Source organism: Octopus sinensis, linkage group LG10, assembly GCF_006345805.1.
Source record: "Octopus sinensis linkage group LG10, ASM634580v1, whole genome shotgun sequence".
Classification (NCBI taxonomy): domain Eukaryota; kingdom Metazoa; phylum Mollusca; class Cephalopoda; order Octopoda; family Octopodidae; genus Octopus; species Octopus sinensis.
This window is the reverse complement of record NC_043006.1, coordinates 63,698,086-63,715,585: the sequence shown is the minus strand read 5'-3', so window position 1 is coordinate 63,715,585 and position 17,500 is coordinate 63,698,086. Positions and strand designations below refer to the sequence as shown.

Below are 17,500 nucleotides of genomic sequence, written 5' to 3'. Positions count from 1 at the left end.
GGTGGTGGTGGTGGTGGTGGGTGGTGATGGTGGTTGTAGTAGTGATGATGGTTGTTGGGTGTGGGGGGCGTTGGGGTGGTGATGGTGGCATTATCTAACATGGTGGTGGCATCAATGGTGGGACCATTGGGTGGTGAACACTGTTGTTATGGTGGTAGTGGCAGTGGTGGTGGCATGGGTGGTGGTGGTAGGAGTTGTGGTGGTGGTGGCGGTATTATCTAACATGGTGGTGGAATCAATGGTGGGGGCCATGGGTGGTGAAGGCTGTTGTTGTTATGGTGGCAGTGACAGTGGTGCAATAGTTTTGGTGGTAGTGGTGGTAGTAATTGTTGCAGTCGTAGTAGTGTGGCTGTGATAATGACGATGGTGGCAGCGGTAGTGGTGGTGTTGTGTTTGTGTTTGTGTTGGTGGTGGTGGTGGTGGTGGTGGTGTTTGTAGTGGCAGCTGTGATGGTGGTGGTGGAGGGGGTGAATGGCTGATTTGGAATGTTCGTGTAGACAACCCACCCTACCCCTGACTAACACATCTTCCCCCCTCCCGTGTAAACTCCATCCTACTGCAAGGGTGGTGGTGGGGGTGGAATTTACCTGACATTCAGTCTGGTTATTTTGGTTTTGTTGAAATGTTGTCTATATCATTTGTTTGTATATATAGAGGGGTGGCAGATAGGGGTGGATGGATAGGAGGTGGAGGGTAGAGAAAGAGAGAGAGAGATGAAGGAAGAGAAAACTGAGAGGGACAGAATGAGAGAGAGAGAGAGAGAGAGAGAGAGAGTGAAAGTGAAAAAAGAAGATTAAGCAAGGAATGAAAAGAGACGACAGATGGGAAGAAAGATACAAGATAGAAAGAGATAGACAGAAAGATGCAGACAGACAGTGATATGGAAAAGAAAAAAAGGAAACAGTATGATAGAGAAGGAAAGATAGAGAAATATAGAGTGAAAGAAAGAGAGAGAGAGAGAGAGAGAGGTGAGTGCTCGAGTGATTTTAATAGAGAGCATGGAGTGGCATGTAAGAGATGATGCTTGACAGTTGATATGTGTCTGTGTACACACACACACACACACACATACACACACACACAGATATATATATATATATATATAGAGAGAGAGAGAGAGAGAGAGAGAGAGAGAGAGATGGAAGGGTTTTCCTATGATGCTGACATGCAGTGTCTGTGCAAGACCCTGCCTCAGTAGAGCTGGACTCAAGAGTCATCTTCGTAGTCATAAAGCAAGACAGATGAGTGACAACTTGGCCACTGGTGGTGGTGTAACACACCATACTAATCATATCTGTCGGACATGTAAAAGAGAGTGTAATTCGGCAGGAGGACTTAAATGACATGCAAAGGTACATGAAGCCCAGTTACAACTACAGCCGGCTATTACCGGTAAAGGTTTTAGTTGCCAATTCTGTACAAGACAGTGTAGACCTTTAGCTGGGCTAAAAAGTCACATTCGATCACAGCACCAGTAACAGTTAAGCTTCGTGCAATGGCCATACTCGATAACGAGGGGGCAGCCATAATATATATATATATATATATAATTATGCAATGGGCTTCTTTCAGTTTCTGTCTACCAAATCTACTTACTTATAAATTTGGTCAACCCAAGGCTATATAGTAGAAAACATTTGCCCAAAGTACCATGCATTGCAATTGAACCCAGAACCATGCGGTTGGAAATCAAGCTTCATACAAAGAACCATTTTATCCACTTAACCAAATAGATGCAAGAATGGAAGAGAGGTTTAGCAAATGCAGCCCTTATAGAGTAACCAACTTTAGGGAGCCCACAACAAACGGTTTGGGTTTATACAGGGTTCACAAGGTGGTATTTTAACTTTGCTGTCACTTGGCTGCTGTAGTTTGATGGTTTTTAACTACAATATTTTTCACCATTCTGCAGTTCCTTCCTCTCAGCTTTGCCTTCCGATCAGAATGATGCTTGCTAGACTAGGTTTTGCCAAGGTTTTGAAATGCTATCATGATTTTTGAGAAAGCACCTCTCAAAACATTGACCCTTTAGCATTCAGATTACTCTGTTGATTATTCACATTGTTTTGAATTAATCATGCATTGTCTTGTAGTTTCATTTCTTTGATGTGATTGTTCATTTTTAGAATGATATTGTTGGGTAGGTGTGAGCTGCCAGATCTAGCTGGTTTGAGCCTAAAACAAGTAGAACATTTGGGTTTGATATGGTTTGCTTAAGTGTTCAAGAGTTAAATGATTCAGCCATGTTAACAATTGCATCTCCTGCCTTCTGCACTCCAACAAGTTGTCCTCTTTCACAATCAGATAGGTCACATATTTTATCTTATTTAAATATAGAAAAACTGGTGGGTATATCGTAAAGTACAAAACATGCGTGATGCCATGTCAGCACATATATACAGACTACAACAATTTTGAAGTTGTCATATTGCCAATAAGAAAAGCAAAACTGTTGCATAAAAAGTGGTCTTATAATTTTGTCCAACCATTGTATAACGTATACAGGCATGTATTTAAAGAAATAAATTGATTAATATGTGTGCGTGTGTGTACATAATATACATGTGTGTGTTGTGTGTGTGTGTACACATATATATATATATACATATATATATATATAAACTTATATCTATATCTCTGTATACACATGCACACACATGCATATATATATATATATATATATATATATATACACACACACATATATATACATATATACATTCATACGTATAGATTTAAGTATATATATATATATATACTTAAATCTATACGTATGAATGTAGATATGTATATTATTGTGTGGTGTATATATATATATATATATATATATATATATATATACATATATATATTTATATATATATAAGAGACCAAAGTGTACGTACAAAACATCCAGATAGACAACAAAACATCCAGACGATACAAAGAAAACAAGGACAGGCCATTTGGAGTTTTCTTTCCTTGAAATTGCAAAGATAATCTGGAACTCAACTGAGGAAAGAAAACTCCGAATGACCCGTCCTTGTTTTCTTTGTATCGTCTATCTGAATGTTTTGTTGTCCCTTTTTGGCATCACCTAGCTGTCCAAATGTTTTGCATTCTTGTCCCATTTTGTATTATATATATATTGTAGATATGTGTGTGTGTGCGTGTGTCTGATGAGACATGCACCAAGACCCAAGAATGGCTACTTGACTGTCATGTGGGAAGCAAATATTGGCCGTGACAAGGGTAGCGGTGGTGGGTTGGGGAACACAGTGGCAATGAGGGTCGTGATGGTGGTAGTGGTGGTTGAGAATATAGTGGAGAGGGTGGGTCATGACTAGCAGAGGAGTGGAGTGCATTATCAAGCAATGGTGGTGGTGGTGGTGGTGATGCCACTGATGGTGGTGCAAAAAGAGCAGTAGAGTGCTTCTGTGTGTGTGTGGTGTATGTGTGTGTGTGCATGTGTGCCACTTCTCCCCACCACCACCACCACCACACCATTCTCACGACCTTCCCTGTGTGTAGCAAAGTCGGTAGGGGTGGGTGAGTGGGCGAATGGGCTGAGAGAGAACCTAAAATAAATGTCCCTCAGCTGTGAGCAAATTTACTTTCCCCACCTCAGGGTCAATGGTACCCCAAACACCTGTTTGCTTAGTTCAAAATCCACCAACACCACCACCACCACCAACAACAACAACAACAACACTAACACCACCACTAACTCTACCACCACCGCCACTAACAACAACACCACCAACACCATTACCACCACCACCACCACCACCACCACCACTAACACTACCGCCACTAACACCACTGCCACTAACATCATTACCACCACCACCACCACCACCACCACCACTAACACCACCACCACCACCACCAGAACCACCACTAACACCACCTCTTCCCAGCTCCATTCCTTCTGAACTTCTTAGGTCCATGTATGCGCATGTGTGTGTATCTACGTGTACACGTATGTGTGAATGTGTGCTTGTGCGTGTATGGGTGAATGTGTGTATGTATATATATCTAGAGAGACATACATAGTAATATTTTGATCATCATAATCATCATCATCACAATCATGGTTTTTGACATTCACTTCTCCATGCTTACTTGTGTGCGTGTGTGTGTGTGTGTGCATGTATGCATGTGACTCTGTGTGTATGTGTGATGTGTGTGGGTGCATGCGTGCGTGTGATGTATGCATATGCATGCATGTGTGTGTGATGTGTGAATGTGTATGTGCATGCATGCATGTGTGTGTGCATGTGTGATGTGTGTGTGCATGCATGCGTGTGATGTGTGTGTGTGTGATGTGTGCATGTGCGTGCATGCATGTGTGTGCGATGTGTGTATGTGATGTGTGAATGTGTATATGCATGCATGTGGGCGCATGTGCATGTTTGTGTGATGTGTGCGTGTGTGAGTGTGTGATGTGTGCTCCGTGTGTGTGTGTGTGTGTGTTGCGTGATGTGTGTATGCATGCATGCGTATGATGGATGTGTATGTGTATGTGTATGTGTGTGTGTGCATGCATGCATGTATGTGATATGTGGAAGTGTGGCGTGCATGCATTGTGTGGTATGTGCATGTGTGATGTGTATATGTATGTGTGATGTGTATGTATGTATGCATGTATGTACCAAGCAAATTGTTTACCTTCTCTAGAATCCAAGACAATTCCAATACCCCAAGAATTCATATTCCAACCTATTTAAGAGACCCTTCACCCTCTTATTTGTTCAAATAAAAGCCCCTGGCCAATCTCAGTTATTTCTCTCAACCCAAATCCCTTTTCACTTATGCAAATTACCTATCCCAGAAATGAGTTCTGGTCCTTTATTTGTATATTCTTTTATTCTTTTACTTGCTTTAGTCATTGACTTCGGTCATGCTGGAGCACTGCATTTAGTCGAGCAAATCGACCCCTTGACTTGTTCTTTGTAACCCTAGTACTTATTCTAATGGTCACTTTTGCCAAACCGTTAAGTTACAGGGATGCAGACAGACCAACATCAGTTGTCAAGTGATGTTGTGGGGACAAACATACAAGCACATTCACACACACACACACACACACACACATACACACACACACATATATATGTGTGTGTATATATATATATATGTAACAAGCTTCTTTCAGTTTCTGTCTACTAAATCCACTCACAAGGCTTAGGTTGGTCCAAGGCTATAGTAGAAGACACTTGCCCAAGGTGCCATGCAGTGGGACTGAACCCAGAACCATGTGGTTGGTAAGCAAGCTGCTTACCACACAGCCACTCCTATATGTTTAAAGTTCATTTCATATAGTTGTATCTTTATTTTATTTTCTTTGTACAGTTTTCCGGAGTTTACAGTCCTGGCCTGGAAGAGTTTGCTGTGATAAAAGTTTCCAAGCATCATGTTCTGCTGCTTGTCCAATTGTAAGTTGTTTGTTTACCTATTTATATATATATATCTTTTTCAGATTCAGCTCAGAGCTGTGGCCATGCTGGGGCACTGCTCTTTTGCTACACTGTTATTATTGAGAGCCTTCTTTAATATGTGACATTTGGTGAATAATGGAGTTTGATGTCGCTACCCTCATTTGCTCCTCTTGCTGTGAGATAGGTTCATATGAGACTCTCAACAGGAAGAAATCCAGTTTTGATTTGAAAACACCTACATCCACTTTATGTAGGTCTCTCAGGTTCTTTGGGAGAATATTAAAAAGCTGTGGGCCCCTGAAACCTAGGCTGTTGCAATAACTGGTCCTGAAGTGGGATGGCATTGCTGGGATCTTTGGCACTGTACAGTGTCAACCCATTATGGAATTGGTATAGCTTTCAATGCCAAAATTTGGCACAATTCCTTCCAGGACCTTCCAGATGTATATTGCTGCAGGGAGTAGACTCCAGGGAGTAGAGTCTTAGCTTTCCCAGCCTTTCCCAGTAGCTGAGCTGTTGCAAAGAGATGGCCTTCTTTGTGAAGCTTTGCTGGATTGCTTCAAGGGCCGCTGTTAATTTTACACTGTTGGCTGACCATAGCTGGGAGCAGTAGCCCAGGTGGATGAGGACAAATGTTATTTATTCATTATTATTAAAAGGCAGTGAACTGGCAGAATCACGTGCGGCAAAAATGCTTGACAGCATTTTGTCCGTCTTTATATTCTGAGTTCAAATTCCGCCAAGGAACACATTGCCTTTCATCCTTTTGGGGTTGATAAATTAAGTACCAGTGAAATACTGGGGTCGCTGTAATTGACCAGTCCCCTCCCCCAAATTTCAGACTTTGTGCTTTCAGTAGAAAGGATTATTATTATTATTTTGGTTTGGCTCAGGTTCGGTCTTATTCCTGGCAGGATTCATATGGGTAGCTGCTTTCTACCTGTAACCTTAGGTATCCACAAGTTTTCAGAAGTCTTTCAAATGCTTTGAACCCTCCTGATCTATATATATGTATATATGTATGAATATGTGTGTGTGTGTGTGTGTGTGCGTGCGTGATGTGTGACCGCGTGTGTACTGTTGGCGATTTTTTTTTCCTCTGTCTTCCCTTCTCTGGATCTTTCCTTCTTCTATGTTTCCGATGAAGAGCTCCGCTCGAAACGTTAAACCCTCCTTCTTTCCTTCTTTCCTGAGCATCCAATAATACTATATTTGTTCCACGTCCTCGTATTGTTGTGTTTTTTTGTGCTTTCATGTTTGGATTAACTTTAACTACATACATATGTATGTATGCATGTATGTATGTATGTATGTATATATATATATATAGATTTATATACATATGTATGTATGTATGTATGCATGTATGTATGTATGTGTGTATGTGTGTATATATCTATAACGCAGGAGAGGCTATGTGGTAAGTAGCTTGCTTACCAACTACATTACCAACTACATGGTTCCAGGTTCCACCCCACTGCATGGCACCTTGGACAAGTGTCTTCTACTATAGCCTCAGGCCGACCAAAGCCTTGTGAGTGGATTTGGCAGACGGAAACTGAAAGAAGCCCGTCATATATATATAAATATGTGTGTGTGTGTGTGTTGTGTGTGTGTGTGTGTGTGTGTGTGTGTGTATGCATATATTTGTATGTCTGTGCTTGTCCCCCAACCATCACTTGACAACCGATGTTGGTGTGTTTACGTCCCCGTAACTCAGTCGTTCAGCAAAAAGAGATGAATAGAATAAATACTAGGCTTACAAAGAATAAGTCATGGGGTTAGTTTGTTCGACTAAAGGCAGTGCTCCAGCATGGCCATAGTCAAATGACTGAAGCAAGTAAAAGAATGCTAAGACCCCTTTCGGTCATTGGCTGACCATGGGATTGCACCTAAAAAGTACTCCTCTCAGGCAGATGTCCAGGCAAGGTTGTTTATGGAAGACCAGCAATCGCCCATGCATGCCAGCTTCCCCTCTCCACACCACCGATGTTATCCAAGAAAAAGACAAAAGCTGATACAGCTTGGCACCAGTGATGTGGCAACTCATTTCTACAGCTGAGTGAACTGGAGCAACGTGAAATAAAGTGTCTTGCTCAAGAACACAACACACAGCCCAGTCCGGGAATCGAACTAACTACCTCGTGATTGTGAGCTCGACACTCTAACCACTGAGCCATGTGCCTTCACAGTAAAATAATAAAAGAATATAAAAACACATATTTGATGGGGTTCTTTCAGTTTCCGTCTACCAAATCTACTCACAAGGCTTTGATCAGCTCAGGACTATCATTGAAGACATTTGCCCAAGGTACCAAGAACTCACTGTCTACATGTGGGTATGTCTAATCTGTGTGTGAGTGTGTGTGTGTGTGTGTGTGTGTGTGTGTGTGTGTGTGTTGTGTGTGTGTGTTAGCAGATGTGTGCATATATCCCTTGTGCCTTTTTTCTAACCTGTCTATAACCCTACACACTTACTCACTTATCTACCTATCCTTTCAACCCTCAACACAGCTGTGCAATAATTGATCTCTCTACTGCATGTATCACCATCAATCTATTTGTATATCTTCCCATCTATCTACCTGTTTTTACCTGTATGCCTTACCATTAATGCACTTGATAATTAATCCACCTATTTACCTGTCCATCAGACCATCAATCTACCTGTCTATTTATCCATCTTTCTAGCTGTATGCCTCACTTTTTAGCTATCTGCCCACCTATTCCTTAATTTGTTCACCTGTCAATTTGTCTACTAGTCTACCTGTCTATTTAGCTATCAATCCACCTGTCTGATAAATTATCTACCTGACAATTCAATCTTCTATCCACCTGGATATTTATCCATCTGTCTACCTGACTACCTGGCAATCCAAATGCCTGTATATTTGACCCAACAATGCATCAGTGGACCAATCCATCTATTTTTATCCTGCCTCTCTTTAATACAACTTCTCTCCTTCACTCATTCATTCTTTCTTTCTTTCTTTCTTTCTTTCTCCATCTCCCTTGCCTTTTCTTTCTTTCTCTCGCTATCCTTCTAACCCCTTCTCATTCTCCAATCCCACCATCAATCCCTCATTACCCCACGATATTTGCAACCAGCCCCTCCTAATATATAATATCACTAGGACCCACAACTGCACCACCCCTAATACACCCCACCCATTCTTTAACTGACTCTTCCCTGCCTCCACTCTTACATCCACCCAGCTCAGTCATAACACACACCTCCATGCTGGGTTGATTTACCAGTAATAACATTTTGACAGCTAAAGCAACTCTCTCCCTCTCTTATTCAATCCCTCTCTCTTTCTCTCTTTCTCATCCCCTAATTATCCCTACTTCTAGCATGCTGGCACCCTTCCTTGTACCCTGATACTTTTAAAAACATCATGGCGTATCTGTACCTGACATTCTGAAATACTCAGCATCTGGAGTACCTGGTGAACTTTATTCCACTCCAAGTATCATACACACACCACACACACGCGTGCACACACACACACACACACACACACACGCGTGCACACACACACACACACACACACACACACACACACACACACCACACACACACAGTGACACATATGTATGCATATATATGTGTGTGTGCGTGTGTGTGTGTGTGCGTGCGTGTGTGTGGGTGTATGCCTATGTGTATGTGTCTGTGTATGTCTATGTGTGTGTCTGTATGTGCTCTATGTGCATATGTGCAATTTGATATGGGTACGTGTTCTGTCCATTGCCCCAACCACATATTATATACATCAATATATATATATGACAACAAGGTGATGACAACAATGATGACGATGACAACAACGATAATAATCACAACAACAATGATGGCAGTGACAGTGGTGGTGGTGATGACTGGCTATATGTATGTGCATGTGTGCATATATATATATATATATATGCACACATATATATATATATGCACACATATATATATATGCACACATATATATATATATGCACACATATATATATATATGCATATATATCATCATCATTTAGCGTCCGTTCTCCATGCTAGCATGGGTTGGACGGTTCAACTGGGGTCTGTGAAGCTGGAAGGCTTCATCAGGCCCAGTCCTATATATATATATATATATATATATATATTATACACACACACACATATATATATTGGGCAATTCAAGTCCTTCTTTATGTATGTTTTCATTCATGTGCATTAACTACAACATATATATCTTTATATATATAAAACTGAGTATGTGTGTCTGTCTGTCTATCTGTCTGTCTGTCTGTGTGTTTCCCTAAAACTTGAGAACTACACAACCAATTTCATTCAAATTTTACACATGCCTTACTTATGGTCCAGGGAGTGTCATTGGCAAAAACAATGTGCAACTTCTTGCCTAGAGCGAGCCCATAGCAATATCATAACTTCTCCACTATTTCAGTATTACGTGTTAAAAGTGAAACAAAAACATTTCTCTATTTTATGTCAGATACTTTCACTTTAACAATAAAAATAATAATAACAATTGAATTATATGTAGTAAGTAATAATTAAAATCAAACTAAAGTATAATATAATCGTAACATAAAAAAAAGTAAAAATAGCAATTGGTATAAAATTGCATCAATGACTTGAACTTGAATAAGTGGTTTCACATGAATGGGAGTAAATTAAAAATAAAATTAGCGTGCAGAAATGGAATAGTCCAGATGGATAATAAAAAATTAAATTAAAGAAAAGACTATTGGCTATAAAGTATACAATGTAGAGAAAAAAGAAGATTTGAACACAGGAAAGCACCTTCGAAAAGTGTCTTGGTGCGACTATGAAAGTTATCTAATCAGAGGTGGTAAATTCGCCACAATAGAAGCATGGTTCAAGTCAACGGAGCATGCAAGGGAGTACTTTATTTTATTTTTACCTTTATATCTGGGACGCAGGACGTCCCGGAAAAAAATTAAAAATCCCCCTCCCTCCCAGAAGTAGAGGTAGGCTGGATTGTAGCCACACTTCAAGAGGGAGGACAAGATACAATTGATCAAAATTACAAGAGACGGGCTAACAATTCCAGTCTGTTATATATTTTGAGTATTGTTATCACTTGCGATATCAAGATATAACTTTGTATTTTGTATTTTATGTGTAGATGTATATATATAGATGTACATGTAATATGTACACATATATATACACATATATACATGCACTAGCACTACGACCCAGCAACGACGGGTCTTTAATGCTAGTATATATATCATCATCGTCTTCGTCATCCTCATCGTTTAACGTCTGCTTTCTATGCTGGCATGTGTTGGACGGTTTGGCTGAAGACTGGCAAGCCAGGGGGCTGCACCAGGCTCCAATCTAATCTGGCAAGACTCCTACAGCTGGATGCCCTTCCTAACACCAACAGCTCTGAGTGTTGTAGGTGTTTTTTAAGTGTCGCTGACACAGGGATCAGTCAGGCGGCACTTGCATTGACCATGCTGAAATGGTGCTTTTTAACCCTTTCGTTACCAACCCGGTTGAAACCAGCTCTGGCTCTTTAGCATAAATGTCTTGTTTTCATAAGTTTGGAATTAAAATCTTCCACCAAATCTTAGTCACAATTTATGTTCCTAACACTAGCTTAATGATAACTAAGTTATTTTACTAAATTCTTTGTTATATTTAAAATAATTGGAAGAAACACAGAGGATCTCAAAATAAATACGGTAATGAAAGGGTTAACGTGCCACCAGCACTGGCATCAGACTTACTCGAATGGTGCTTTTTACGTGTCACTGCCACAGATGCCAGTCAGGCAGCACCGACATCAATCACAACTACGATTTCACTTGACTCAACAGGTCTTCTTAAGCGCAGCATATTGGCTGATGATTGAAGGGGCACTTTTAAACGGACCAGTTATGTGACACTGGCATCAATCACAGCTATGATCTCACTTGGTTTGCTGAGTCTTATATGTATATATACTATATTTATATATGTATATATGTATACATATAATATATATATATATATTTATATACATATAAATATACACATATAATATGTTTATATATAGACATATATATACATATATATGTATGTGTAGATATATATATATATATATATATAACACATACATATATATACATATATATATGTATATATACACACACATATATATATATATATAAACGGTGGTGCATCAGCATAGCCACAGCTTTGAGCTGAAACTAGAGAGAAATATATATACATATATATGTGTGTGTGTGTGTATGTGTGTATAGGTATATATATATATATGTATGTATATGTGTATATGTGTGTGTATATATTTGTATATACATGCGTGTGTGTGTGTGTGTGTTAAATAAAATGAGACAACAAAGCCAATGCAATGTGAAATATTTAGTGCATTATTTATAAAGAGCAAGGTAGTCTTACAGCTGTTTCAGGGACACAAAAGACATCCCATCATCAGAGAGAATTTGAGAGAGTTAAAAAGATATATATATATATAGAGAGAGAGAGAAGGAGATTAATGTTTGTCTTTTATGTTGTGTTAGAAGAATTTAACATGAAACTAAAGAGAATTACTTAATACTTTTCGAAAGGTGCATATTTATTATCCTTTTTCAAAAAGAGAGGTGACAGTGACTTCGAAGTGTTAATATAATCACCTCTGTTAGACCTCACCCCTCCTCTTGTAAAAGTATTCTTTTATTCTTTTATTTCTTTCAGTCATTTGACTGTGGCCATGATGGAGCACTGTCTTTAGTTGAACAAATCGACCCCAGAACATATTCTTCGTAAGCCTAGTACTTATTCTATCGGTCTCTTTGCTGAACTGTTAAGCTACGGGGACATAAACACACCAGCATCAGTTGTCAAGTGATGTTGGGGGAGACAAACACAGACACACAAACACACACATGCACACACACACACACACACACACACATACACATATATATATCTATGTATATATGCGACAGGCTTCTTTCAGTTTCTATCTACCAAGTCCACTCATAAAGGCTTTGGTTGGCCCAAAGCTATAGTAGAAGACACTTGCCCAAGGTGCCATGCAGTGGGACTGGACCTGGAACCATGTGGTTATTAAGCAAGCTACTTACCACACAGCCACGCCTGTGCCTATATATATATATATATCAAAGCAAGCATGTGTTTGTGTAATGTAGGGAGTATGGAGATGTAGTAAATAAATCTACCATCTAACAAGCTGTGCTTTTCGGGTGTGGCTTCTCAAACTCATATATGCACACACACACACACACACACACACATATGTGTATATTCCTATATACTTTATTTGTTGGGTAACAAGGTTACCATTTGTTTCATCCAAGATGGATGTGAGTACTAACAGTCTTATGGTCCGGGCTACATAATTCCTGAGAATTCTTGGCATGAAACCAGTGGTAGCCTTGTTAATATTCATATAATGAACATTTATTGATCAATGTGATGTTCAGCACTCATTCTCACTCTCTGATATTGGTGTGTATGTGTGTGAGTGTGTGTGTGTGTGTGTGTGTGTGTGTGTGTGTGTCTGTGCACGTGCATGCATGTGTGTAATACATTTAATTTTTTTTTTTGCTGAAGGTGGCTAGCTGGCAGAAACATTATGATGCCAGGCGAAATGCTTAGTGGTATTTCATCTGCCGTTAATGTTCTGAGTTAAATTCTACCGAGGTCGACTTTGCCTTTCATACAACACATAAATATACATATATATATATATATACATATATATATATATATACATATATATATATATATTATATATATAATATATATATATATATATATATATACACACATCCATACATACACACCACATATATATATATATATATATCATCATCATCATCATCATTGTCCGTTCTCCATGCTAGCATGGGTTGGACTAATATATATGCTATATATATTATATATTTTATATATATATATATCAGATGGGCTTCTTTCAGTTTCTGCCTACCAAATCTACTCACAAAGCTTTTGTCAGCCCAAGGCTATAGTAGAAGACACTTGGCCAAAGTGCCACACAGTGGGACTGAACCCCAGAACCATGTGGTTGGGAAGCAAGCTTCTTACCACACAGCCATATATGTTTATATATATGTGTGTGTATGTATGTGTGTTTGTATGTGCATCTGCATAGATATAAAGATATATGATAAATATATGTACATATATATATGTATATGTACTATCATCATATATATACTTGTACACCCTATATGTACAGTGTTGCTTGTGTAGGTATATGTGAAGGGTGTGGGTGGTTCTGCCTTTATCATTTTCTCCTGAACCCACTTCACAGGCTCCACATCCACTTCCTGTTCTTCATGTTCCTGTAAGTCCTAAATCTCCTCACCCCACACCTCCTTACCTATTATATCCACCCATGTTAGTGTGGGGGGGGGCAGAAAGAAGAGTGAGATACAGTGGTTAGACAGGAGACAGGGGATAGACAGACACTACCACCGCTGCCACCACCACCACCACCACCAGCAACACCAGCAGCACCACCACCACCACCACTGCTACTGTTGCTGCCACCTCTGCCTCACTGCCTCTGCTTCATCACAATCATAACAGTATTTATATGTGATTTCCCCTTCAGATACCAATTGCCATTTCCCTAACAACCACCACCACAACTACCACTGGCAACCACCATGTCTGTACTGCTTCCCATACATCAAAAAAATATCGTTGCTTGCACCATCACTACCACCACCACCACCACCACCACCACTTCTCTACATTCACACACACACATACACACATGCACACGCACAACTACAAATGTCCTTTTTTTTTAAGTTTAGTACTCGATCTATTGGTCCGTTTCTTTTGGCAGAACTGCTAAATTCTGGGAGTGTAAACACACCAACGCTAGTGCCGAGGGACAGAACACACACACAAAGACAGATACACAATGATGTGTATATAAAGAGAGAACGAGAGAGCGCGGGAGAGAGAGAGAAGTTTTCCACAAAAGCTGTCTTAGAACAATCTGCAGTTATTCACTAAAAGACAGTGTCTAATGTCGACCTGTCTAGCAAGTGTCAGATTGGTAGAACTGAGAGCTTCCTTATGCAGTTTCAATTGTGCTGAGCTGGCCATGTTGTCAGAGTGAATGACGCAAGAATATCCAAAGTCCTCATATACAGCCAGCTTGACAGTGGGCTCAGGAATGTTAGTCGACCATAGCCCAGATATAAGGACCAGCTGAAGAGTAACCCCTCCACAGTTAATATAGCTTACAATACGCTTGAGCAAACAGCTTTAGAGTGAAAAAATGGAGATTATTATGTCAAAATGGTATAAGAGACAGTTTCAACCAGCATTAACAGGCTTAGGGTTCAAGGAAAAGGAGAAAAGCAACTGTAAATATACCTATTTCTTTACTACCCACAAGGGGCTAAAAACAGAGAGAACAAACAAGGACAGACAAACGGATTAAGTCGATTATATATCGACCCCAGTGTGTAACTGGTACTTAATTTATCGACCCCAAAAGGATGAAAGGCAAAGCCGACCTCGGCGGAATTTGAACTCTGAACGTAGCAGCAGACGAAATACTGCTAAACATTTTGCCCGGTGTGCTAACGTTTCTGCCAGCTCGCCACCTTATATATAACTGTAAATATACCATCTGTACTGACCTGTAATCCACATACTTGTAACATCTGTAGGCTTCTTTGCAAATCGTTGGTGGGACTCAACTGTCACATTTGATATAAGCATTATGACTGACAAAAAAGGTGTGCATTGTTGGATCATCATATGTTGAAACCAACAGTAAGAGTCCATCATCTATCAATATATATAGCGCCGCCTCGACTGGCACCAACCGATCATGGCCGTTGCCAGCTTCGCCTGGCACCTGTGCTGGTGGCACGTAAAAAGCACCCACTACACTCACAGAGTGGTTGGTGTTAGGAAGGGCATCCAGCTGTAGAAACATTGCCTGATCAGATTGAGCCTGGTGCAGCCTCCTGCCTTCCTAGACCCCAGTCGAACCGTCCAACCCATGCTAGCATGGAAAGCGGACATTAAACAATGATGATGATGATGATGATGATATATAGGTTGAAAATATGTGGAAAACATAAAACGTGGAAGAGAAATGCCTTCGTTTCACATATTTAATATCTTTTCAGAAGGAAATTCTTTTTCTTTTAAATATATACATATTTTATGGATGTAGTGATATCCAACCAGTTTTTGCTATTTAAATTAGCTTTTCAAGGGACATTGTGAAGTAAGCAATTCTTGTGACAAAGGGGTCTCACTATTTTGGATGCTTGAAAAACAAGAATGAGTCTAGAAAGTGGAGGTAACAGGTAACATAATTTTGCCATCATCATCATCATCATCATCGTTGTTTAACGTCCGCTTTCCATGCTAGCATGGGTTGGACGGTTCAACTGGGGTCTGGCAAGCTCGAAGGCTGCACCAGGCCAGTTAGATCTGGTGGTGTTTCTACAGCTAGATGCCCTTCCTAACGCCAACCACTCCGAAAGTGTAGTGGGTGATTTTATGTGCCACCGACACAGGTGCCAGACGAGGCTGGCAGACGGTCACGCTCGGATGGTGTTTTTATGTGCCACCGACACAGGTGCCAGACGAGGCTGGCAGACGGCCACGCTCGGATGGTGTTTTCTTATGTGCCACCGACACAGGTGCCAGATGAGGCTGGCGAACGGCCACGCTCGGATGGTGTTTGTTACGTGCCCACAGCACGGAGGCCAGTCGATGCGGTACTGGCTACGGTCACGTTCGGATGGTTTTCTTATGTGCCACCCGCAAGGATTCAAATTCCATTGATGTTCATCTATTTTTATTTGGTTTGATTTGATTTGATTTTGATTTTGATTTTCACTTGCCTCAACAGGTCTTCACAAGTGTCACAAGGAGGAAGGTATGCACAGGTGGACTGACTACGTCCCAGGTAGGGGCCACGGGTTATGGCTTCACTAGTCTTGTCGGGTCTTCTCACGCACAGCATACTTCCATAGGTCTCGGTCTCTAGTCATTTCCATGGTGAGACCTAACGTTCGAAGGTCGTGCTTCACCACCTCGTCCCAGGTTTTCCTGGGTCTACCTCTTCCACGGGTTCCCTCAACTGCTAGGGATTGGCACTTTCTCACACACCTATCTTCATCCATTCTCGCCACATGACCATACCAGCGCAATCGTCTCTCTTGCACACCACAACTGATGCTTCTTAGGTACAACATTTCTCTCAAGGTACTAACGCTCTGTCGAGTATGTACACTGACATTACACATCCATCGGAGCATACTGGCTTCATTCCTCACGAGCTTACGCATGTCCTCAGCAGTCACGGCCCATGTTTCACTGCCATGTAACATGGCTGTTCATACACATGCATCATACAGTCTGCCTTCTACTCTGAGCGAGAGGCCTTTAGTCACCAGCAGAGGTAAGAGCTCCCTAAACTTTGCCCAGGCTATTCTTATTCTAGCAGTTACACTTTCAGCGCACCTACCCCCACTACTGACTTGGTCACCTAGATAACGGAAGCTATCAACTACTTCTAGTTTTTCCCCCTGGAAAGTGACGGAAGTTGTTTTCTGCAGATTTTCGGAGGTAAATGCTCCCGAGCATCTGCCACATACAAAAACTATCTTCCCAGTTAGCCTACCTTTGACATTGCTGCACCTCTTATGTATCCATAGCTTACACTGGGTACTTTTTTTATACATTTTTATATTCATACATATGTGTATGTGTGTGTGCGTGTAATGAAAGCAGCTATACTCAATATAAAACCGAAAAGTTCAATTGTCACTAGTTGTGAATGAGGATGCAGGGCAGCACCTACATTGCTAGAAATAAGAGCTAAAAAGCCATTACAGCCACAGGAAGCATAGTTTATATACTGACAGGAGAGATAACTGCCCCACAGTGAATGAGATCACTATACAATAATCCCTTGACTATTGCGGGTGTTACGTTCTAAGAACCCCCTCCTCCCCAATAGGTGAAAATCCATGAAGTAGAAACAGTACTGTACTGTATACTTTTTTAAAATTAT

General features: G+C 40.6%; 1 protein-coding gene across 1 annotated transcript in view; it reads left to right on the top strand.

Annotated features, from left to right (window-relative positions):
* The window catches only part of LOC115216613 (reversion-inducing cysteine-rich protein with Kazal motifs-like), a 75,908-nt gene that overhangs the window by 1,052 nt on the left and 57,356 nt on the right, over positions 1–17,500 (top strand). The window contains exon 2 of the mRNA XM_029786090.2: positions 5,335–5,417. Within this exon, the coding sequence (XP_029641950.1) occupies positions 5,335–5,417 (83 nt within the window). The remainder of the gene's footprint in view (positions 1–5,334; positions 5,418–17,500) is intronic.